The 26,141-nt window shown below is 41.5% G+C and overlaps 1 protein-coding gene and 1 long non-coding RNA gene across 4 annotated transcripts in view; one reads left to right on the top strand and one right to left on the bottom strand.

The window, feature by feature from the left end:
• The window catches only part of dlc1 (DLC1 Rho GTPase activating protein), an 84,775-nt gene that overhangs the window by 9,028 nt on the left and 49,606 nt on the right, over positions 1-26,141 (bottom strand). For 2 of the 3 annotated variants that reach the window (XM_015032271.1, XM_015032272.1), the window contains 5 exons: positions 9,343-9,414; positions 7,699-7,780; positions 6,281-6,344; positions 2,010-3,670; positions 1,346-1,525 (listed from right to left, as the gene is read on the bottom strand). In XM_015032271.1, the coding sequence (XP_014887757.1) occupies positions 1,346-1,525; positions 2,010-3,670; positions 6,281-6,344; positions 7,699-7,780; positions 9,343-9,414 (2,059 nt within the window). Of the gene's footprint in view, positions 1-1,345; positions 1,526-2,009; positions 3,671-6,280; positions 6,345-7,698; positions 7,781-9,342; positions 9,415-16,479; positions 16,763-26,141 lie in introns of those variants that run through there. The other variant, XM_015032275.1, reaches the window with a different exon arrangement.
• Positions 16,905-26,141, top strand: part of LOC106947351 (uncharacterized) — a 20,132-nt gene continuing 10,895 nt past the window's right edge. The window contains exons 1-2 of the long non-coding RNA XR_001424970.1: positions 16,905-16,981; positions 17,073-17,229. This is a non-coding gene — a long non-coding RNA (uncharacterized LOC106947351). The remainder of the gene's footprint in view (positions 16,982-17,072; positions 17,230-26,141) is intronic.

Here is a 26,141-nt window from a genome sequence, read left to right as displayed (position 1 = left end):
CCCAGTTTGGGAAAAACGAAGAAAAAGAAGCATTTTATGATCATGGATGGAATTCTGAATATGTACAAGGGACCAACAATCAGACTCTGTCTTTCAGAAAGACCGTGATCTGTCATATGACTGTCAAGATGCCTTCTGTTTTCAGAGCAAGAAAGGCGCTGAACGAGAGAAAAACATAAGAAAAAAATATTCTATTTGCTATTAGTTGATCAGAAAACTTGAAAACTACCCCAAGTCCATTTGGACACATTGTAAGGGCCCCACGGAATCTAATGCTTTTCTGTTAAGACTTTATCGGTTGACTGGGGCTGCTTGATTTTCAGATCCAACAGTGACAAATACGCCTGTGAGTAAATATACCACACTCTTCGGTGTGGATGTTGTTATTGGAAGAAACTAGAATTTAGCCATCTTCAATATCAGTGAACTGAAAAAAATGTTGAATAAGAACAGAGATTTATGAAGCTATTTAAAGGAAAAACAATATTTTCAAAGCTTTGCCATGTGACACTTTTAGGCTGTAAGGTGGTGAGAGAGAGCAAGTCGTTGGTAGATAGCAAGAAGATTGAACATATTTTATTCTGAGCTTTCATCCTGTTTTGAAATTAGATAATCATTTTCTTTTGTTTTAAAATCCTGTTTTTGACATTAGACTTGTTAATAATACAAATAAGGACCTTTCATAGGAGAAGGGCAAGAGAAAAGTGTGTTGAATGCTGAGACTCTACTCAGTTTCAGTTTTGCATGAACTGAAGATGAAAAACCATTTACAAAATTGGTGTATCTGCAATTTTCTGTTATCTTTCAGGTTTATTATGACTTTCCAGAGCAAAACTTTAATTTGCATTATAGGTTGGAGCCTGGGGGAAAATCGTAACCAGTTGTTACACATATTAAGGACGATGGGTGAGAGTGAATAGTTTTGAAATAAAGTGGCTCAGGCTGCTGGCTTAAAGGGTGTTTTTGAAATGATAAGTTAAGAAGGGGGCAGTTCTTTCGTGCCTTCAGCACAGCACCTTGCGTGTGAACAGCCATAATTGCACCGTTAAAAAGAAGACAATGTGCACCCCTTCCCAGCAATTATGAGCCTGGGAAAAGAATGTGAAACCCAACCTCTGTGGACAGCCGTCACAGTACCATACAACAACTTGCAGATGGACTGCACTGGGAGGCGGGTGGAACTGAAGGGTAGTGACTGGTTGAATGGATTATGTTTTGGGGCTTTGAGAGGGGGGGTGGGAGGTGGAGGGGTAATTTATAAGACCAAATGTGACCAGTTGCAGCCTAAGGGCAAACAACTTAAGACTTACTTTAAAGGGCATAAATTCTAAGTCCAACCACTCACCAACTGAAGCCATGCTTGTTTGTTGGAGTGTGCTTCTCCAGAAGAGCAGTGAGCTGCAGTAGAGAGAGTTTCTGCAGCAGATTCATCTGCAGCACAGACTGGCAACTGATCTGGAGCTGAGCCGAGGCCAAGCTGGGGCGGTGGGAGTTCTGGAAGCTCGGCCAGCGGAGCTTCTGTGGTCTGGAGAAGAAGAGGAAGGCACAGATTGAGAACTCAGGAGGAGGAACGATGATTAACAGAAAGAGCAGTTAACCCTCTGGGACCTGTGTCATGCTTTCGTGTGTACAGGAATGCTAAAAACAACACAGAGTATCCAAATACTGTGTGTGGTCGTGTGATCTATGTTGGGATTACGAAGACGTATGCGTACAGCAATCAAGAGATTACCTAAAAGAAACCAAGAGTAATTCTGCTGGTAAATTCCTGAGAGTGTAGAAACAGTCTCCATGGAGACAAGGAGGCATTCCTGAGAACCTAGCACCATCATGTAAGAGGAGAAGTCTCAGCCTGTTCTTCTGTTTATCGCTTACTGGCAAGTTCATTTAGAATATTCTTCACTTGTAGGTAACTTAGCGTTCATGAATGAAGACCAAATGCAGAGAAAACAGTTCTTTAATAGTCTTAAAGCCTGAGTAGGAGGAGAGTTTAACTTGTTTTTACTGACCTGCTGGTTCGAGTAAGAGACGCTCCCACGCCTGAATCTCTTCTCTCTCTCATCCCATCCTCGACGTCGCCCAAGGGGTTTCCTGTGCTGTCCTGGTCACTTCCATTCTCCGTCTCTTCCAGCCTGTTCTGCAGAGGTGAGGAGGGGCACGGCGATGCCGAGTCCAACGCAGAGTCGGAATCTCCCTCTTCCTCTTCATCCTCCTCTTCCTCCTCCTCCTCCTCACCGGCCACAGCCTCTGACCAGGCATTGACGAAGCCGGTGACATGTTGGAGTACCTCCTCTAGTTTGTCCTCATCCTCTCCCTCCTCTTTTTCGGCGTAGGGGACGTTGTCATAAAAGCTAAGCCGGCTGTCGATTGAACCTGAAGAGGCGCGACGCTGACGCCTGCTTTGCCGTCCCCTGAGGATCACTGAGTTCCCATTGTCGTTCCCATTGTTGCTGCGCAAACTCCCATCCTGCAGGGCTTTGGGGAAGGTTCCAGGCTTGTGGCCTTCAGGCAAATAGAAGAAGATCATGCCCCCTTCTTCATCCTCCTCCTCCTCCTCATCTTCTTCTACTTCTTCTACTTCTTCTTCTTCTTGTCTGCTTTTGTCTTGAGCACTGCAGTTATTCCTGCGGTTCTGCTCATTGATGGACATCCCTTCACTGGCCTGGCAGGGAATGGGTGGCGCTGATTTGGGCTGCAGCGGCTGACGACTCAGCTCTTGCTGGAGGATGCTGAAGGGATCAAAGCCCTCCAGATACATCCCTCCTCTCTTGCTGGAACCTGCTGCAGTGCTGTGGCTGCGAGCCCGAGTCACCGGACTCGGTGTGCTCACTGCGCTGCCACTGCTGGCTTCAGACTGACTGCTCCCAGTGCTTCCAGTGCTCCCGTTGCTGGTCTGAGTGGAGTACGACACAGAGCGGTTCCGGTTGAGAGTCATGGTCTGAGCAGCACTGCAGTGGTGATTGAGGTTGATGCTTGAGATGTCCACGCAATTCAGCCTCCTCAGTTTGTCGTCGTCGAAGCCTTGTTTGATGACAGGGCCGCTGATTTCGATTTTCCCTCCGACTGCGCTTCCTTTCTTTTTTCTCTTGGAAGAGGTGCTGCTGCGTAGTCGCAAACTCTCCATCCTCTTGAGGAAGCTTTTAGCTCTTGAGCGAGTGCTTTTGCCACCGTCACCTTCTCTATCAAGACTTCCTCCTACTGTTCCTGCTTTGACATCGAAGGTGAAGTGTCTGAGGGTCTCCAGGGGCGATGGTGGCAACCCATCAGACAGAGAATCCTCATTTTGACCTGCTGATCCCCCGGTGCCTGAGGATGAACACATGCTGGCTACTGAGCTAGCCCGTGTGGCACCAGCAGGTACCACTCCATTAATCGAGGCAGCACCATGGATCTTTTCCTCTCCTCTTCCTCCACTCCCACTGCTATGGATGGAACTGACTTCAGGCTGCTCACTGACGTCAGTCAGCACGCTCTCTGAACTGTTCCCTTCACGTAGAGTCAGCTTACCCTTCTGGGGTACTTGGTCTTTAGGAAAGGCGGTTTGGACGGCATCCATTGGGAAATTGGAGAAAACCTCCAGCTCTTCCATCCGGGACCATCGCTTGCTGTCCCTCTGGAATGTCCAGCGGCCACTGATGGCACAAGGCTCATCCTCATCTGAGTCCTCACTCTGAATAGGAAGCGAAGGAGGGGACAAGAGAGGGAGGAAGCGGGAACATGGGAGGGGTAGGGAGAGCGGGAGGGAGAGGAATAGTTAGGAACATTTTCCACTTCTTTCACAACATTCCTCACTACAATCCAGGAAACTCCTTTGAGTTATGAATCCTTTTTCCAGAATTGTTCTAATTTTAACCTACATGACATATAATTATATACAATAGCTAACAAATTATGTCATAACACAGGATCCTTTACAAAATGTCAGAGGATTTATCAAAAGCCAGTGACATAATAAGGAAGCAAATTCAGACAAAATTACCTCAGTCTAAAGCTTAGAGTAAGCTCATTTCTCTCTCGTCTCCAGATTGATTGACAGACATATATACATCACACTATGAAGGCAGCTGCCTTTACTGAGCTCCAATTAATATAAAAGCACCAAGTCCAAAAAATTTAACCCCCCCAGTTTGGTTAATCTATCGCAGACCCTGAAGGGCATTCAGGAAATTCCATTATGACCCCCGTAGCTCGCAATGCAGCCAGCCAGACTGGGGTCACCACCCCCACCCAGTCGTCGTCAGACGGAGACGGACTTATCTACACTAATTCAAACTATAAAACACTAAAATATGGACAGATTTTGTCTTTTACAAAATTTTAAATAATGCTAGGTTTAAAAGCTCAAACTTAGCATTATTTTCAGCTTTGATGACCTCATGCACATCAATGTGTCTTAGGAAAATATACACCCTGTTCAGTGATGTCACAGACCATGTATGGTAAGAGTGTTTGTTAACTTTACATTTAAATTTTAATAACCAAACTAATGGATTAGCTGATTTTGAACTATTGTTGCGGTGTCTTCTTCATATAAAAACACCAAGAAAGTTGTCAACTAAGGGTTAAACATAAACAGCTTCCAGCATTCAACCGAACATCAATTCAAAAATTGGGAACCAAATCATTCTTCTAACATTGGTCCAAAGTCAGGAAACATCTAAAGTAGGTATCCAAATATAAAATGGTGCAATTCACCCTAACTATACATCTGTGAACAGTTAGCTGACACAATTTCAAATAATAATAATTAAAAAAAAAACATAATTGTGCTCGAGTCTCCAGTTATGCTAGCAAGCATGTGAAAAAACCGTCGTGTTTCATTTGCTGCACACAAAAAGCACCAACCACTCTGCCGAGCTGAAGCCATTTGTCAAAGTTTTGCAGATATCTTATCCACAAACCCTGGGGCCACCGAAGTATCTGCTGGACCAGCGACCACTTTTGAAGTTGTAAAGTGAAAATTATTTATTTTCTCAATAATTCAACACAAGAAAAAAAAAAAAAAAAAAACACCACAAAGAACGAGAGCGAGAGACGGGGTGGTGATTCTGAAGGGACTGGGAATGCGAAGACATGAAGAGATCAATGCATTCCTAAGTATTCTGGGGAGGAGAGAGGGGGTGCAGTGTCTCATAAGAGTAGAGGAGTCAAAGAGGTTATTTGCCTCTTTGACTCCTCTACCTCTGTTGACTCCTGAAATGAAAGGTGACACAGGGAGGGTCATCCTAATGAATACCACCACCCACCGAACAAGGATGTTACTATGCAGCCCTTCAGGCTGTGAGGGAGTTATGGTTGATTTGAAACTGGGTAATTACTGTCACAAAGTGTCACTATCTCAGTCAAGACGTTTGAACTGAAAATTGTGTTATTTAAGACTGACCCTTTACAGATTTGACGCTACGAGCCATAAAATCTAGAGTGGAAAATGTGTGGGTTGTCATCAATATCGCAAGTTTGCAGTTCTCAAAAGACTCATAGGGCAAGCGTCTTGCAAAAGTATTTATAAATCTTACTTTTATTTTCCTTCACATTTTTGACCGTAAACCAAAGACTTTTTAATTCATTTTGTTGGGATTTTACTTAACAGACTAACACTTATGTGTGCATAACTATGAAGAGAAAGGAAATTATAAAAATGTCAAATGTTTTACCAACAAAAATCTAAAATGTCTGGATCTGTTTCCTTTCCTCTGATACCACCAAATCCAGTACAAATCATTGCATTCATCCCACAGAGTACTCTTGTACCAATCATCCAAAAATATAAATATTAAATGTATAAATATTTTGTGATTTTCAAAAATATGGCGCATTTTTAAATCTATCAAGACTTGGTTGTTTAGACAGACCAAAGGTAGCATTACATTACTAAGAGTAGCAAAAATGAGGCCATATAAAAAAGCTGCAGAGGTCAAAACCTCAGGCGAAGGAATTTGTTGAGTGTTGCAGAATTTTTTTTTTTTTTTTTTTTTGGTGCTTGTTATGATGCCGAAGATATAAAAAAAATCGGCAAATCTTCCAAAAGTATGCAAGGGGGAGATCCAGGTGAGTGCAACCCTTTGATGTTCCTCTCCCTCCCCCAAGGGTCCCTGCTATCTTGATGTATAAATACTCTCAGTATTTGCCTTTTTAAAGAGGAAACATAACTCCACCCGGTGTCCAGTGGTCGATCTGACAGTTGAGGTGGGGAAATTCAATTGTGTTTCTGAAGAAGTCGTCAGAAAGGTTGTTTTTCTTTTTAATGCGAGCAACTGCAAGTGTATGCATTTGCACTTACCCTCTTTCTTTGTGGAGAGATCTCCAGTCTCATTAGAGCGCACTTGTTGAGAGTGTTCAACCTCCTGCAAGTAACAACACATGTTCAAAATAAGCAGGCTTTAAGAGTTAAAGCTCCTTGACCTTCGCTAGAAAACAAAACTCCACCACAAGGAAAGGAGAAAGGAGGAAAAACTGAGCAAGTGGAAGAGCAAGACAACAGAGGAAGGTGGGGTGCCACCAGTCTGGCTAATGAGCTGCTGAAGGATAATCCCCTAGAACAACGGGAAGAGCTCGATAAGCAGCGAAATCTGCTAGAGTGGAGGAGAAAATGCGGGGAGGGGACAGAAAGCTTATCCCTGCTTCCACCTGGAGAAGGGAAGAAGGGTGGTGGGGTTGAGGTCCTCTCTCTTGTGAGCTCTTAGAGCATATCATGTAACAACAGAGAGATAAAGTGATGGCAACTGAAGGATAGCTATGAGGTAGAGAGTGGGGCTGAAAGCCTTCCAAGAGAACGATAGCGCCCAGATGTATAGATGGACACCTTCTGGAGTTGTAATTCGATTAAGTGACTAACTCTATTAAAGAACCATTATCCCACTCCAATGAGTTAATTAATACAACAGAGATAAAAGTTGTCTTTCACTGTGAATACCACTGCAACTGCCCAAACTGAATCTCAATCAGATAAAAATTCATGGCATGGATATACGTGAAATCTTAATTCAATCATAAGTGATGGTCAAATTTTAATGCTGGTTTTGGCATCTAAACCAATACATGTTCAACAGCCTCCATTCCCATTGAAAAGCTGGAAGTAGAAGATCTAAAGTGTAAATATGGAGGAATCCCATAGAGAGCCGGAGATATCTGTGCAGAGCAGAGAGCACTGTATAACCTCACATTGTGTAAACTAATACAAACCACTTTCTATTCTGAACGCCATTGGAAGGCATGAAAAACACTTAGTAGATTGTTTAACAATATGTGAAAATTATATTTGCTGCCTTAAAAATGAGAGGATAGCACTAACAAGAACATTACAGACAGAACACCAACAACAGGTACATCAAGTTTAATTCAAGAGTGTTAGACTGATAATTCCACAATTCCCTTTAACAAATCCTCAAATCAGGTCAGGGCACCCCTACGAGAAACTTTTACTACCACAATGATGTTAGCATTCTACAGATTGAGAACAATGCCAAATTCTAAGACTCTTTACATCACCCTCATATCCAGCAGGAGTAAAATATCTCTATGGTGTGAACATACAAAAGAAAAACACTGGGTATCTCATTCTTATCTCACACTTCCTTAATCTAATCAGAAACGTTCTAAGGCGAGTGTCCTTTTGAAGTTGTCTGCTTTAGATTTTTGCATCAGGGTCAAAACAACATACCATCAAAAGTAAAGGTTGGGTAGGAGTTGTTATCTCACCTGCAGAGAGCCTCAATAGCATCTCGATCAAGGAAGTCATGGTCTCTAGTGACTGACGATATGTCAATGGGAAACTGGGAATCTGAAAGAAACACAAGAGGCAGGGGTTAGGTTAGTGTTGGCATTTTATGCTCCTGATTCAAACGGCGTGCTCAGATAAAACTAGAGTTACCATCCCAAAGACGCCCACCTGCTCAAACACCTAGCTACTCCCACACCCCACTCAACCTTGATGAAAAGCTAAAAAAGGAAATGCCGTCTTAGCCGACCAAACAAACACAGCTGCAGCTTTCAGGCCATGCAGGCAGGGGGGATGTGGAGCTCAGGGGTGAAAGAACAGGGGACCGATTGAACAATGACAATAGGTACTCCATCGCTGCTACTTCCTTCTCTGCTCTCCTACAACAGGACTGCCTCTTCAGCTGAGCAGTATCTGGCTGAAGGGTTAGCACCATGCCTTAAAGCTAAAATAACTAAGATTTTTTTTTTTTTGTTTGGGGGGGGAAGATCATGACTGGAATGCTGAGGATGGAAGGACTCTGACGATGCTGAAGATGGAATGTGTTGACCGTAATAAGAATCTTGGATCTACACCCCTCAGGGCAACGATGCTAAGAAAACGCCAGACATTTAAGACCACAATCTTTAACCGACTAGAGCTGACTGAAGATGCTCTATCAGTCTGTTTATCTTTAGAGGGGCAATAGTCACAACAGCACAGATAATCGAGATCCATCTATAGATAATCCAGGCGGAAAATGACTCCTGCTTGATGAGCACTGCTATTCCCTGTTAAGTGAAGATGACAGCGAGATATGAGCTGAATGTACCCTGAAATCTACCCCTTTCTTCTGTTAATTAATGCATAAAGGGTTACCAACAGCTGCACAGAAACACAATAGCCATTCAACTCTAATAGGAAAACCTTTCACGGTTAGGTGGAAACTTGCAGCGACCCGCTGACAAGCGTAGCTTAACCCTTCTGTCATCATTCTGTAATTACATAAGGGCAAATGGCATGTTACATGAACTGTTAGATATACTTTGGTCAGCGTGTATTTTAAAGCTCAAGCAGGGCCAGTGTTGGGGCACATGTTTCGCAGAGAAGTTTTGGTTTTCAACAGTAACTGTACATAATATGTTGGAGATGTGGAGCAAACTTAATGTATGGATGGAATTCCTTCTTTTCACTGCTGCTAGGAAACACAGAGAAGGAATGTTACACTATGCAAAGTGTGTGTGCACGCATAGATGCATATGTGAATGCTGACCTTTTGTATTTAAAACAAAGAACATGTGGAAGGATGTGTGTGTGTGTGTGCACGTGTGTGTGTGTGTGTGTGTGCGTGCGTGTGTGTATTTTGTACAGCACATGTGCTGTACAAAATAAAAGAAAACACTGAGCTAAGCATTGACTGGTTATCTTGATCAAGGAAGACCAAGGCTTACCAAAGCTGTGACTTTAAAACTTCTGCAATTTTAGGTCATACTTTTCCAGCACAGCATTGAAAATGATTTATTGAGATGCCAAAGAAAGAAGTAAAAGTACTGTGAATGAGAATATCTCTGAAATGTAATTTCATCCCTTGTAAAAATCCTTTACACATGCTCTGTGTGTTTGAAGTGTCCCATGGTGTTTGTTACCTTCATAAAGCTGGGCGTACTGTGGGAATCCTGCAGCTCGGAGCCAGGTGCAGGCCTCTTTGGCTTCGATTTCTACACAACAAAGACAGGAACGATAGAGAACCAATGTCACAATGTGGAAACTACTAAAAATAATAATAAAAAAAATATACTGAAAATGATGAACTAACTCCAAATATTACTTGTGAAATGTGAGAGAAGCGAGAAACTGATGAGGTAGTTTTCATAGATTTTATGATCTTAGAAGCACTGGTTGAGCTGGACACCTTATTCCCAACAAGAAAACCCCTGTTGTAGAAAGACAACATTGACTTTTATCTAAACAATGTGAAAAAGTTTAAAAAGTGTAAGGTATAAAGATGTCTACAAAAGATGCCAGGAAGTAACTAAGTCTGTATGAAAATGTCTTACTGATCAAATAGGCAAACCAAGTCTAAATCTGAATCTCATAGGCCAGAATTTCATTTATAGAATAGAATCACATGCTAATGTTTAGTATTTGGTGTAATGTGCTACCAGGTGATGTGAACTCTCTGGCTTGTGATTATTCTCCTACTCAGTATCCCTTTACATGCTTCTAATGCTGGAGCTCAACACTTCATTCAAAGAAATTGCACTAACACCCTCTCAAGTCTTTGTAATCAGGGACTCCTGAGGCTGAATTTGATCGAAGGAAGTCTGAAGGCACTTGGACCCTGGAATAATATCATACTATACAGCATGTTAGTTATAGTAGGAAATTGCAAAACCAGTTAAACAAATTTTTGCGGTGCCTCAAGATTTAAGCATGCCCTTGCAGAATGAAGGCGTAGTTGATCATGAAGACTTCCCTCTATTGGAAAACACAATTGTATGTATGAGATGTGTCAATTTTAGCAACCTGTACAGAGCATACCCAGCCTCTTCACCAATGACCACTGGAGATAGGCACCAGCCTCTACACAACCCTTCAAGGATAAGATGGTGTAGAGAATGAATCGATGGTAAATGGCCTGTACTTGTATCACGCTTTATCTAGTCCATAGGATTCCAGACGCTTTATACTAAATTCGGTCATTCACCCATTCATGCACACATTCACAAGCTGATGGTGGCATTCCACTATAGTTGCCAAAGTTGCCCTGGGGCAGTCTGGCAGAAATGAGGCTGCCAGGCACCAGCGCCCTCTGGCCACCACTGTCAGGGAAGGCATGTGTGAAATGCTTCACCGAAATTCGCAACGACTTAGACAGAGTGAGGTTTGAACCAGCAACCCACTGGTTACAGGACAAACTCCTGCACAGTCGCCCTTATTCATAGAGACCTGTCATCTTTAACTCCCTTGCAACCATCTAACTTGTTCACAACACCGCCAGACAAACTCTTTCATAAGTGCCTTCAAAGGCAGGGTGTGACATTTGGACTTGCTTTGCTAAGTGTTGTGACTGAATGCAGAGGTTCTCAGCATGTCAGAGGATCCGCAGGGACAGTCTCCCAATTATGTGAGAAAGCCTTTTAGATGACATAAGCCAAATGGCCCTCAACACCCCAATCTGCTACAAATAAGCAAGCAGCTGGACGAGAAGGAAAAAAACAAAAACAAAAAAACATGTCTTTCAAGGCCTTTGAATGCTGACTTTACAACATTGTCACTGTGGCAAAGGGATAGAGAGTGCAAATGTGGGACAAACTTAAGAAAATGTTTCAAAGCAATCCGACCGACAAAAGCAGGAAAAGAAAACTGCAGACCTACAGATGAAAGTTGGACTGCTCTGTTTGCATTTAGACATTACAGTCATGCTGTCTCAACCAGTGTTGATTAATTATTCTTTCAATATTGTTGCCATGATAGTTCTTTTTTCTAATACTTTAAGAATGACAAAGAAAAGCATGCAGAAAACAGTGACCTGCTGAGATGATTACAGCACTCAGTTTAGTTTCTTGAAAATAAAAATAGGGCACCAACAAAAACCCTCTCAGACAGACAGAGAGGCCAGAGGACTCCTGTGAAAGGTCTAATCTACACGTTATGAAAGCATTTACATACCAACAACAAGCCTAGGCGGCAGATAAACTCTAGCAACAAGGTGTGACGCGACCAGAAAAAAAGTTCACCCCCTTGTCACTGCAGAGGCAGGCTGCTTCAGGGGCAACATCAGATCAACTTCCACCAAAGTGACCAGTCAAAGACCTTTCTCTGTTTCCCACATGAAATTACACGTCTCAGAAAGAGTTTATCTTAGTGTGTGTGTGTGTGTGTTTCGTTTTGTATTTTTAGAGCATAGTAAACCCAAAGAAACATAGAAACTGAGCAGTAATTATACATACATTCCTCAGAACGAGGGCGAAAGATTTCTATGCTTGCTTGTGAATAGGTTTGCGTTTGTGTGCGTACAAGGCAGCCCCTGTGTCTGCAAAAACCAAACACGTGTTTCAGGACAAATCACCGAAAACACAGTAAATCTATTGAAATGCAAATCAGACATGCAAACAAAGTGATGGCTTTCTAGTCCAGAATAACAAATATGGGATCTTGCAAGCTACTTTGGTTGCTGACTATCCAAAGACATGCCCACTCCCTTAGCATGTCTATTAAATCTATTTTCAAGTAATATAGTTTGAATCTTATGTTCTGAGAAAATATTACGATGAATATTTATTACCAAATCACATTATTTATCCAAATATGAAGCAAGAGAATGTATCCAGCTTTTGTTTGTGTCCAGGAAGTAGACAGGGGCATGGGGAATCTGAAACAAACAGCTTAACAATAGAGTTGCTCCACACATGCATCTCAAAAACAAACAACAAAAAGACACTGTTCATTACAAACCCCTCTCACCCCCCCAACCTCAAAAAACAAAAGGACTTCTAACCACCCTTACTTACCCAACCATATCGCAACCAATTCTCTGGCATGACTGCATTTTATTTTATTTTCTTCCTTGTCTTCACCCCAACTCCTAAACCAGGGGAACTACCTCACTTCCTCTTCCCACACAGGAAGAGAACTGCTATGAAGTGCCATGGCCACTGACCGACCATTTGGCTGGAAGGGCCCTGCCTTCATTTGTTCCAGGCCAGATAATAGGAGGAGAGGCAGCCAAGGCAAACACGAGGTCCGGTGATTGTGTGCACAAAAGCAAACCTCCTTCTGGTTAGAGACGGACAAAAAGCCACACCGGACGAATGTCTTGAAGCACGCACTCGGGGCTCAAACTGTGACAGCACCGAGGGTCAGTCGCAGCGCTTGTCCATAGATACGTTATCGACTGTAGTCGATAATCAATCCAACCCATTCAAACAACAAATCCATCGGTAATAGAAAACTCAATATACCATGATAATTATAGCTACCATTGGCTTTGCTTTAGTGAAAGAGCAAAATCAAAGAATCTCAACAGAAGGAGCGAGAGCAGAATTGTTAGTTTTGTACACATGACTTCAAGCTTGTAGATGTTCTAGCAAAATCACCAGTGTAAAACTTCCTAAACACATAAGAAACATGACAAACTTCACTTCTGACTCCAATACCAGCTCCCACAAAGTTAGTGAACACAGAAAAACATCAACCTAAACCGATTCAAAACTTTAGACCACAACACAGCTTGTATTTCTGACTGAGGGGCCAAACAGGATGCCTGAAATCTCCCTGTACGCCAGCAAATAGTTGGCTGAAACTGAACTGCCCTCACTACCACGACAACAGCAGCAATAAAATTTATCTTAAAGCTTTCAAATATTTAGCCACACCTTAAGGTAAAGTCACTGTTGTGCCAAGCAGGAGGAGCCAGCAATATCCTCTCAGCTGGAGTTTTAGCTAGCCCCAAAATACTTCAGGTTGATTTGAATAAGGTAAGAGTGATTTACTGTATATTATAAAACATGCCTTTAACAAAGATGAAAAGTGTCATCATTCAAAACCTGCAGGCAAAAATCTTTTATCAAGTGCAAAACTTTTAATGCTCACCACTGTATCAATTTCTAATTTTAACTATTGTGGTTGCTCTCTCTTTTCACCTCCTCTGACCAAAGTCTCCAGTGATGTCTTTTGCTTATTTCTACTCTGCTGGCCCCTTCTCTTCTCCTCTCTCCCTTCCGGGGGCAGGAAATTCTCACAATTGCTGGCCACAGCTTCCCTCCATCGCGGGAGGCTATGGGGGTCTGGCTAGACTGGCTCTGAATGCTCAGCTCCGGAGGGAGTTTGTCAGCGGTGAGCAAACAAAGGATGCCGCTTGCAGTCCCCCACCTTAAAAGGCTCTGCCATTTCAAACTGGAGGTCAGAAGAGTACAGTTATCTTCAAGACTAGCTCTTTGAAGTTGAACATTGAGAAGAATGCTTAAGATGACCTCTGTTGTGACCTGCGGTAGCTTATCTGAAATTGCCTGATCACTGGCGGGTTTCCAACGCGGCAACTGTAAAAAAAAAATGAAAAACTCCAAAGGGCAGCTCTGAGGGTTCTTATCAACTTCAGGTTTGAGTAGATCATTCTGAAAGAACTGCAAAGTGGACCTAGACAGGTAGGGTGATAAACCTCCAAAGAGTCTGTGACAGAGTAGTGGCAAATAACGAGAAAAGTCACAAGAATGACAGTATTTCTGCTTATTGGGTCATGTGTTGAGACGTTTGGAGTAACAGTTTCCCTGAAAGCCTAAACTTTGAGTCTCAACCAGTGGTAGCGTCAAAATGCAGAGAACAACTGGACACCAGGGCTTATCCTAGCGTGACGAGTATTGAAACCGAAAGATGTATGACAACAGATTTTTCTCTCCAATTCCAATTTGGTATCATATTTTGTGATTCGCATTCTGGGACAGTTGGTGTTCACAGAGAGGGTCTTGCTGTTAGCTAAGTGATACGGTGCCAGAGATATCACCATCTGGTTGGCCTCAAGCAGTGTCTTCAACACACACGCACACACGTGCACGCACACACACACTCACACAAGAAACAAAAATGAAGTTACTCACATCAACCATTCAAGTTATTTACCACCAGCTGGTGTAGGAACACAGGCGTGGATCCATAGACACATGCACAAGCAAACTACACAGCTGGGCCAGATGGATCATCGCTTTGCTAATCCCAAAGGCCTCAGTGCCTCTGATGACAGATTTATGCTCTCCAGGAGCGCCTTGTCCCTGGATCAGGTGACCTGACTTTCTCAAAGCCCTCTGCGGAGCTTTCTACAGCCAGATGAGGATTACCTTTCCTCCCCAAAACATTCAGATATCCAAGGATGCACCCTTCTCCATAAGGAAAGTAAAAGCTAAAAGGAACATATGGATCCACTTTCCTGGCAAGTGGACCGAAGCAGGATGTAAATTTACCAGATAAGGCAACAGCTAACTTCCTGTTTCACAGAGTGCAGATGAGGCGTATTTCCTTCTTCAGATCCTCTCACAGAAACTAATTTCTCTTCAGAGTTTAGTCTTGTGTTCTCAGTGAAAAAAACAAACAAGCAAGCATTCAACTAAGATACTATTCTTCTTGCTTCTGGGAAGAGACCATTTTTCTCCTGGTGTTCTTCATTAACTCCATGTTGCATCAAAATAAATATGTGCAAATGTGTGTGTGTGTGTGTGTGTGTGTGTGTGTGTGTGTGTGTCTGAGCACGTTCCCAATGGTTTTATGGTTTAAGTGAACCTCTCAGTACTCATATCTGACCCAGACCTTAGTGACTGATAACAGGCTGTGTGTTGGAATAGACAAAACTGTTGGGACAAAGTGTAAAGACTGGAAACAAATTGTAAAACACATCCAGTCAGAACAACAACAAGACTGAAAACAGGATTTCATACGGCTGCGACACAAGGCCAGAGGCACGAGTAGTTAACAAAGTTTGAAGTCCAGACATGGAAGATGAGTTATAGGGATGGGTATCGGTCTATATACTTATGGTTTATCTAATCTTAAAGGCTAAATCCCATTTCATCCTTTGCTGTTCAGTGTTAGCCCACAACCCAGCAGTTCATAGGGTTTGGTTGCCCCAGTTGATTCTGGGGTAGAGAGCAAAAGGAGCCATTTAAACCTTAAGTTTTTAATTCTGTTCAGAGGCACACAGAAACAAAGAAAACTGTGGGTGATTAAACTTGGAAATGTTCTTTCAATGACACAACAACCACTTCCAAAAATCCCCTATTTCACAGTATCACTTATAACTGTACAAGATAAACTTCTTCAATATATACATCCAAAAAGGACTTCCATACTAATGTTTTTTGTGTGACATCACCAAATTAATCACAGCAACAGACTAACTGAAAAGAGGCAACTATTATTAGGATAAATTTGATTTATAGGGCCACATAAAAAAAAAAAGTGACAACCGATAATGATATATCAGGCTCCAGGAGAAGTGTCAAATCCTTTCCACTGCCTCACTTTAATGTAGCATTTGATTTTGTCACTATACAACATGCCGTGGCTTATTTATTTTTTTGTATATTTAAAAATATGTATGTATATTGGGGGTATGTTCCAATTCTTATCTTGCCCTTCCTCCTTATTCTGATGTTTGGAATCAAATGTTGATCCAATTGTATTTCGTAAAATCCAGCAGTGAATTGCGTGATTTCCAACCCACATCTGCATTTTTATGATCAATATTTATTTGTCAATGAAAATTTACAGCACCGGATTATATTTTGTAAGTGTGAGCATTCTGTCTGATCTGAGCGGTGCGCTCATCTGCTGGAAACGTTTTTTCGGGAGGGAGAACCTGGAGAAGATTTTTTTTTTTTTTTATCAAGAGTCGAGAAGCATCCCTGACGTGGTGTGGGTTTCTGTCTCTCTCTGTGTGTGTGTAAGTCGTGAAAGGTTATCTGGTCAACAAAACCCGGGGATATTCAGTGGATCGTAAACAGGACGGGGGGACGTGAAGGTATGCGACGAGAAGGGAGCAGATTTCTTATCTGACAGCCTGAAGCGTTAAACGCCTTAGACGACTAGAAAGAATCTTAGATGTGATGGTGAAATGATAGGAAAGTAGCGCATGTAATAAATCAAATTTAGAGATAACACATTTAAACAGTAACAAAAATAGGGTATAGTGGGGGGAAAATACTTAAATCTTAAAAACAGTAAAATTGAAACACTAAAATCATTTTTTTTTTTTTTTTTTTTTTTTTTGTGGTGGATATCAGTCACTGACTTACGTGTTAATATCATCGTTAAACGTCACGATCGCGAGTCCCGCTGCGCCCCGGCTGGTATCCGCTCAGATCCACTCCGCTCTCAGTACAAAGTCCGCATAGTAAATCCAGTGTGGGTAAAAAAAAAAAAAAAAGAAAGAAAGAAAACACTATAGCTATAGCTTTGGTCGCAAATGTCCCTTAATCGTGTTACAAAACAATAAATCCATTTGTTTCCGGTTGGATTCTGACGCGTTTCAGAGGTCTTCAGCACCTTCCAGCTCCCTCCGACGCTCAGGATGCAGATCCCAGCAGGAATGTGAATGGAGAACTGTGTGATTCAAGCTTTAGGAATGGGCAACTCTGAGGTGGCTCCACCCCCCACCCCATCCAGATCCACTCCTCTGCTGCGCCCCACCTGATAAGGAGCAGCTGCAGACCTGTGGAGTTGCTAACATGTAAGGGGTGAGGGGTTCGAAAAAACCCCTCCAGCTCTATGACAGCACGGATTTTCAAAGCGCAAAAGGTGATGCGGTCATTTTTTTTTTTTTTTCCTTTTAGACTTCATCAAAGTGATGAACTTCCCCCATGAGGTGATTCCTCTGTTTTCATTTCAGCTTCTACCACTCCCCTGATGAGCTGCGTTTGACTCGTGGGTTGGCACCCAGTTTGCATATCATTAGGAACGAGTGGAGACAACTGTGAGACGCTCCTTTGTGTCGCCAGATTAGTCTGAAAAGCGCAAGTGGTGCCGTGAAAAGACAACCGCTGCAGGTATGACAATGCATTCACACCCCGCCCGCCCTTCACGGCGAGGCGCGCCCAGCGCACGTACGCCACACAATCAGGTCGACTGAATAGTGTGAGAGAGGAATTTAGCCATTTCTCTTGAAAATCCTATTATTTAGCTTAGGTCTTGCGCAATATTCTAATATTCCTGAGGAACTGGATTATGTGTTTTCATTAGCTGTAAACCACAATCAACACAATTAGTAGAAATAAGCGTCTGAAATGCATCACCACGTTGAAGGAATCTCCATAATTTATAGTCGTGCTGTCTTGGATACTTAATCTAACGTGTTTTTCCAATAATATTCATAGAAAAATACGTGTAGTATTGAAAAGGAGCCCTGTCAAGTTGTACAGTAGTGGTTTTAAATTTACTCAAGCTAAAGTAAATAAATAAATAAATAAACATTTTCTTTTAAATATTGAATGGATTTCACATTTACTCCAGTTAATAATTATTTAATAGGAGGATACATTTTTTTTTCCATCCACATCAAAAACAACAAATTTAATGTCTGGTTTACTCTTGATTCATGTCAACACAAACAAATAACAAAACCAACAGAGATCTCTTTAAATATCTCGTGAGGCCTAAGCAGCAGCTTAGTTTCCATTTCTTAACATCGGCTTGGTTGCGTCCATATATTTCACACCTCCGCATTATTTTCTATGATCTCACAGCGTTAAGGTGGAGCAAGAAAAAGAGAAAGCCAGACAAGTCATCATGTGGCAAGGAAATGTCTGTAATAACCCAAAGCTTGGACGGCAAACAAATGGAGGGAAAGGATGATGCAGAAAATCCTGGATGACTGTTCAGTTCGTTGTTGGCAGCCATTTCTGTCCCAGCTGACGCCTCAGTCAGAAGCAATTTAGCCAGAAACATAGATCCCGCCAACTCCATGAAAGAGTGTGTGTTTGTGTGTGTGGGCGTGTGTGTGTTTGTTTGCCTGTGCGAAGCAATGTTAAAAGGCTGCATATATATCCAACAAAGCATCAAAGTATTTCTCTGTTTTTGAAGTAATCTTCTTGTTCCAAGTACTGGATACTGAGATACAGAAGTCAACTCAAAAACCCACAAAACCTGGATAATATTTACATTACATTTTTTATATGGATAGATTTGATTTGCACTGCATTTTCATGTACTTGTGTCCCTTCAAAACTTTAATTATTCAACTCAGACCTTTGTTGCCATGTGCTCAGTCAGTTTGGTGATTCGGAGGGCCGCTGTCCTATAACCTTTAGATGCGTCTCTGCTTTAACACACCTCAGTTGAAGAAGAAATAGAAGAAGTTTTATTTATGTAGCAGTTTTCCAGCAACAAGGCAGTTCAAAGTGCCTAATAACATGAAATAATAATTTTATTCCCAAGTATCGGTTTGATCAGACACCAAAGGTGTCAAGACATGATTGAATTTAGCAAAAAAAATAACAGCCTTATGGCACTTGAGCATAAAACAACGTGCAATCCAGTCAGCAGAACTATAGAAAGGGAGCTCATTAACTAAGGAAAACCTATACAAAATTCATAACCTGCCGGAAGAAAGGGATAATTACTGTGTGCGAGGGTGTGTGAGTGACAGAGACAGAGCAAGCATAAGCAGAGGAAGCACAAATGTAGAGAGATTACCAAACAAGGCCAAATCCCTGAGCAGAAAAAAAAAACAAAAAAAACCCGACCACCCAGAGTCTGCGCCCAAAACACCAACGCTAAAACGTCTCTCTTCCAACCTGGGTCCACAACCCCTGCGAGGAGACGAGGGGGCTCCAGCTCTCCGAGATGTTTTCTAGTGATAATTGCGAAAGAATGCCCGCAACTGTTGATGAATGTGTGTGGTAAAGTGTTTGAGATCAGACGAGCAGACGTGCCGCTGCTGCCAGTAGCTGCGGGCCAAATGAGTGCGTCTCTTTCAGAGTGTCTGCAGTTTCCATTCATCAAAGCTCGTCAGAGAGCTCGGCTTATGATTCAGATACAAATCAAATACAAGTATAATGTGGGTGTGGGACAAAAGAAAGGAAATGAGGAGATGCAACGGTGTTAGAAGGATTACAACCAGTGCTGCATATAAATGTTCCCCAGAAAAAGGGAACAAGAAATAAAACCTGCAACTTAATATACTTGATTTAATGGATTGTTTTGTGTGTGCCATCACCACTAATTTAAACACTAGGTAGTCATTTGATTTCCACTGTTGCTGCTGCTGAACTGTTAGGCAAAGCTACTGTTGCAAGCCATAAACTTTGCTTTGTCACCTCTGACCCCCAGGCGTAAAGGAAGTGAAAATCTAGGCAAATCAGCATTAGAAATGATAAATTGAGAACTAGGAAAAAAGATGGAGAGAATAATAGGAGGAGCAGAGATCAGAAGCAAGAAAAAGGGACGGAAAGATGCAGAGTAAAGACAAAAGTCTTGCGGCTTCAAAGAGCTATCCTCTGGGTTATAGCCTTGGGGTCCACCAGTCCAAACCCCAAACAGAGAGGCCAAGTGAAGGTCAGCGGACGAAGGACTCATTCCAACACACACAAACCCACGCATACACACACACACACACACACACACACACACATGCACACACACACCCAAGTCCATGTCAACAAACACTCCCAGCGGAGATAACCAAATCATGGGTTTGTAAAGGCTATAGTGGTCTTTTGGAGGTAAAAAAAAAATATTGCAGAGTTCGGTCTGTGTGCGTAAACATCAGTAAGTCATTTTACTCTCACCGAGTTAAAAATATGCCTTTGAAATATAGTTTTGTATTTGTTGAACTTCTTTTGTATACTATATTTCACTATGTTATTTAATCTCTTTAGAGTTCTTCTTCTACATATTGTCTGTCTTAGTGTATTTGATTGACAATTTATATAACACACCAACAAAAAATACTGGATAACTACGAGGTGGAGCGGAAAGACACTTTTTTACAAACAAAACTCTTCAAGTTTACCAAGACATGGCCGTCCACTTAGGCTGACAGGCTGGGCAAGGAGAGCAATAATCAGGGAAAACAGCCAAGAGTTACTCACTGTAACTCGGGAGGAGCTGCAGTGATCCAGAGCTAAGATGGAATAATCTCTTAATAGGCAAACTGTTAGTCACCAATTCTACAAATCTGGCCTTTACGGAAGAGTGGCAAGGAAAACACGATTGTTGGAAGCAAGCCACAAAAATACTAGTTTGCAGTTTTCAAAGACATAAACGAAGATGCTCTGGTCAGATGAGACCAAAACCATTTGGCCTACATGTAAAAACTACGGTGGAAATCAAGCATCACGTCACCCCGAACACACGGACACCACCATAAATCACAGTGGTGGCAGCATCATGTTGTGGGGATGCATTTCTTCAGCTGGGAGAGGAAAACTGTTGTTAGAGTTGATGGATAGATGGATGGAGTCAAGACCATTCTGGAAGGAAATCACATAGAGCCTTCATGTGACAAGAGATTACAATTTTGCAGTGATCATCTAATGTGTGTTAATCTAGAGGAGTAAAAAAAAAAAGAAGAGAAACATATTATCTCTACCTAATGAAAAGAAAAATAGATTAGAAGATATTACTGGTACGTCTATTGTCATTCTAGTGTAGAAAATAATGTCAATATTTCATGAAAACCAATATTTCGTGTTTCGGGGCCTCAGTGGAAGGCCTCTAAAATCTTAATGAATTGAATGTTTAGCGAGTAGGTTAAAGGTATGCTCCCATATGCAGCATAGTTTATATCCTTAGCCTTTCACTGATGTAGGTTCAAATAATGGGTGCAACTGTTGAGACATAAGCAGATAGGGTGGAGGGGGAGTAGATAATCTTTTCATAACAGGAATCTCCAGAAATAGTTCATCCATAGTCTCTGGGATCAGCCCAATAAGACACTGATTAGAGGCAGAGAGAGAGAAAAAGAGAGAGAGAGAGGGAGAGGGAGAGAGAGCAAATGCTTGCAAACACACAATGGTGAGGAGGAAGTGCAAGGAGACAGAGGCTTGGTTTGGCTCTTACAAAAACACACGCACGCACACCCCCACAAACGGAGGAAGTGTGAAGGAGACAGAAGACCAAGCGCCTCGCCAATACGCTCTCTGGGCTTTGATGGACTGATCGTGGTCACAATAGAGACAGGAGCCTGACACACACATGCTTTACACAAACAATGGATCCATGTGGTTCTATCAACGTAAGCATTCCGAGGTGGATCCATTTATCATCAGTTTTCCTCTACACGCCCCAGGAGTAAAGGCTCCAAGGGCCGCAGCGTTCTTCTTTTAAGTTTCTTTGACTTTGTCTGCACAGCTGCTTATGAAATTGAAACCAAAATTTGTTAATTTCTGCCACTGATTTTCTCAAACTGCAGGCACATGAACACACACGTTCACGAACGCCATGTAGTTGCTGAAAGCCTTTTATTTAATATCTTTGTTTAATCCTCAAATAAACTACAGATCCACGTAAATCCCCATGTTAGTGAAATCCAATACTGATAGCTCCACTTGGTTCCTTGTACCACAGACGTAATCCAGGACCTCAGACTGAGCTTGCAGGGAATATTTAGCCCCAGAGTGGATCCTTCAGTTTGGAATAATAAGTGACAAGTGAGTGGTGGAATATGTGTTTAGCTGATTTGTGTAATATCAGGGATTAGGTAGAACCTGTACCACCTTAGAAAAATATTGTTTACACGTTCAAATATATAAAAAAAAGACTGCAGACAATGGTACGTGAAAAAGTTGCTTTAGAGACCAAACAATTCTGGGGACTCCCTCAGGAAACAGCCGATGGGGGAACTCCCCGAAAAGCTTTCTTTTTTCCTCTCTGTTTGCATTCATGCTTCTAAAGAAGGACGCTAAAATAGCAACAAGAAGGTATCAACCCAGTCTGGATGTTGGTTGGTGTACGTTTTGTTTGTCAAAACTTGTATCAATATTAAATTTGAACTTTTTGAATGGCAGTTGCTGCTGCTTTGACTTGTGTTTGTGTAGCAGGTGTCAAGTCAGCCGGTCTGGATCATTCATCACACAAACTGGGATACTTTGGTGCTCAGGTAGTACCTACTGTGGGAATGAAATGCATAAAATAGACATGTTATGGTTCCTATTTAAATTAGTACAAAAACGATTTGGTTTTAACATTTATGAGAGAAAAACATAACGCAGTAGTTAATATTAAAGGCACATCATTTAATTGATTAGTGATTAAGATCAGACAAGTTTCGCTTGATCGGCTCGTTGTCAGGGATGCCAGTAACTGCAAGTTGAAAGTTATCTTATAGGCTTTGTATTTTCAGACAATGGGCAATACAAAACCACTGTACTGCCATTATTATTAAACGGTTATTTAACAATAATGATTATTAATCATTATTAAAATGATGTCATAATCATTTTTAGTAATATGATTATTTAAAAAAATGCTACATTTGTGAACAGACATCATAGTTTAAGGCCAAATATTTGTTCAAAAGTTTTCAGTTCAGATTTCAATCTATCCTCTATAATGACTGTTAACGTTATTTCCCATTGATATATTTCACACTGCAGTTTTGTTGATTGAAAGCCATGTGTGTTCAGGGGACAAGCAGGTTTTATGAGCTGATCCACTCAACTAAAAAGGATTTTGTTTTGGAGAGGGCTTCATAATAGATCACAAGATATAAAAAAAATGACTCTTTAAAGAAAACTCTTGCCTCAGGGTTTGCACAGTACTTGCCTGCCCTCGTGCTTGCTTGCGCACTATTTCTTCGATTCTCATGGTGGCTATTGCTCCCATGAAACTTTGAAGAACATCATAGCAAGAGTGTCACTTGTGTGAAAAGCCAAACTTTCTCAAATTGATCCTTATGTGTCCTGTCTTTGCTAAGAAGATATTTTCTACATCACAAGACGGTCTGCAAGCTTCTCCTTTAGCTTAAGTCACACAGCTAATTTACCATTTCCAGGTGAAATGCTACCATACAAGGTGTCTACTAAACCTTGGACATTGTGTATACATACCAAAAATTCAACATTCATGTCTGAAGAGGCAAAATTGCCCACAAGAAATGCACTTCCTCCTCGTTAGAGGGTACAATTCTCACCAAATTCAATAGGCTAGTGTGGCTCTTTGCTTCAGATTTAACAATTAGAAAAACTGCATCACTATTATGATATCAGAAGTTAGTTGATCAGTATCTCATTAAATACACAACAACATGTTGTTGCTCATGTTTCTCCCATTAGTCATGCCTAGAGAAAGCAGAGTAGGGGAGGGTTTGCTTCAGGGTGAGAATTAGATGACAGAGGAAGGAAGAACGCAACTAAAAGAGCTTTTTAAGAGGTTAATAGAACAAGGCAAGACACATGTTGTGAATTAGAAAAACTGGCTGAAGACATTTAAAGGCAAACTTGGAAAACAAGATGTTGCAAACGGCTCGGACGTTCAAGTAAACCTGGACAAATTAAAAGTAGCAAAGCACTTCTAGATTCTAAATCTGAAACGTGGGAAAAATTAGCTTAAAAATGCTATTCCACCGAAGTCAGATCATTATGAGCTTTTATTCCACCAAGACTGACGATGTTTAATGGCAACGTCCTGTTACTGGCAGAAGGAAACCATCTGGTTTGATATTTCTACGGGCTCAGAGAGCGGAGGAACAGCTTTTCATTAGCCAAAGAGTTACTGTGTGTGCCTACATTTTCCAAGAATTACAAGCGGTAGCGGTTTGCTTGGGAAACCAACATGAATATTTGGGGAGTGGTTAATGATGCCAACCATATGGTTGTGAATGGAGGAGCGTTCAGAGCTGCCTCACGACGCCTGGAAACTTCCAGAGTTCCTGTTCCAGACCAAGTGACGTACAATAATTGCTTTTTTGATTAACATGTGTTCCACGTTGCTTCATTTTCCAAACACCTTGGTTTATCGGACAGATTAAAGTAAACCAAAATGGATCTTAGTGTTTATCCTCACCTGTGTGGGTTTAAAGTACACTAACTGGGAAGCATATGTCTCATAAACTTTTAATTTTAATTTTTTTTTGGCTGTTGTGTTTGCTAGAAGCTTTTTTCTCATGTTAGAACCCCTGATTTTTTATATGAACCGCTTTCATTAAACTTGTGTTTTATCATTTATGAATTACCTGTTGTATTAACAATTGTGTTAACTGTACGTGGCAGCGTTTAATTTAGCATCAGATCAGGATTTGGTATCGATACAATCCTACTCTTAAAATTGATCAAGACATTCCTACTTGACAAAGTTTATTTTATTAATAGATCAAATTAAATTAAAGTTTGTTGCAAAGTAATGCTTTAAACAAATGAAAAACAACAACAAAAGGCAGTGGATAATTTTAACTATTTCACCCCTTCAAGATATTTAACCAGTTTCTGGATCCTGTTTTTTGCCATCAGATAATTTCTCAGGTGACTGTTTGGTTTAAATATGCAGTGATCAGGTGATTAGAACTGACAATCCCATGCGGACTTCAGTACAGCGCCAATTAAAATGTGGGAAAGATTCTGACAACTGAATGAATACAGATTGTGAGCTGCATTCAGTTTTCTGAAGCTGTCATTTTCCTGCTGACATCAGTTTCCTATGATATATCAAATGTTTAATGGCCTGTATTATAGAGCTGCTTAGTACTGCTACAGGTTTTTCCAACTGTGGCAAAAGGCTGAAGGACTGCAGCTCAGTTAAATTCATGTTTATGTTGAACGTGAAGCACGTGCACGGGCCCCAGTTTTTGCACTTTTGTTCCAGAAATCTGGCCACCTCAGCTATAAAGAAAATACAGCTGGGAGGCAATTCTTTTGTACATCACAAAAAATAAAGTGACAGTGATCTGTAAGAATGCAGAGTGTGCTGATAGTATCTGCCACTGTGATGAATTGTTTGGAATGAAAGTGCAGTTGGCAGACGCACAGAGGAGCTGGCACTTTGTGTAAACCAGTGCTTGCCAACTGGCTTTCAGCAGCGGTGACTCAGCCAGCCTTAGGTGCGAACTGTGATCTGCAAACGGTCTGGAACGAGCCCCATGGCAACGTTTTTGTAAATTTAGGAGTAGCTGGAGGTGTGACAGGATTATTGTCAGGTACCAAGGAGAAGGAGAGAAATTGCATCAGGGTGAAAAAATGAATGGTTTACTTTGGGCACATGCCACGTGTTATTTTTTATTATTGTTGTTGTTCAATTGAAGTTTCATTTTATTTTAAATATATTCCTTTCCATGTGCATCCCAAGGGCACAAAATATGCGTTCGGGATCTCTAGAGAAAATTTTTTTTTTGCACACCTCCATTATCTTTCCTGTTTTTGACTTTCGTGTCAAACATAACTGAGTCCAGTGACGCCCAAATTCCATAATGCCAGATATCCATTTTCTCTCTCCCTTTTCTCTCTCCCTGTGTGCATTATCTGTCAGGAGACAGTGCAGGAAGTTGAAGCTTTAGTCTTCTCTGCTCTGACCCATGACCTCCTTTGTACTCCTGACCTCTTGAGAGCCATGTGTCGGACTGTGCAGACATGAAGCCTGTCATGACAAACACAAACCAGGTTCACCTGAGAGATTGTTCCCTGATCTCGAGGTTCCTTCAAGCCAAAGTGCACCAAGCAGCTTTGAATTTCAGACTGATCTCTGCAAGCGTCCAACATCTAAAGGCTCCTGGGCCATTTTTCAGAGCTTAGGACAAGTGAGAGTGCTGCTGATCAAAGCATGATAAATGACAGGACGGGTAGGATAATATACAGATATTGAGATTGCTTCTTAATGAAACCCAAACCTCTTCAGATTCACATTTTTGCATAAGTAAAGAAAGCAAAATGCAATATTTATAGTGCTTTGCAAAAAAGTATAACTGCAACCATTTTATATTTTGTCACAATATAACCACAAACTCCAAGATATTTTAGACTGCATATCACTC

This window comes from Poecilia latipinna, unplaced genomic scaffold, assembly GCF_001443285.1.
Source record: "Poecilia latipinna isolate Pla-1442-1.1 unplaced genomic scaffold, P_latipinna-1.0 Scaffold237, whole genome shotgun sequence".
In the NCBI taxonomy this organism is placed as follows: Eukaryota; Metazoa; Chordata; class Actinopteri; order Cyprinodontiformes; family Poeciliidae; genus Poecilia; species Poecilia latipinna.
The sequence above is the reverse complement of the archived record's forward strand: the minus strand, read 5'-3'. Positions and strand labels throughout refer to the sequence as shown.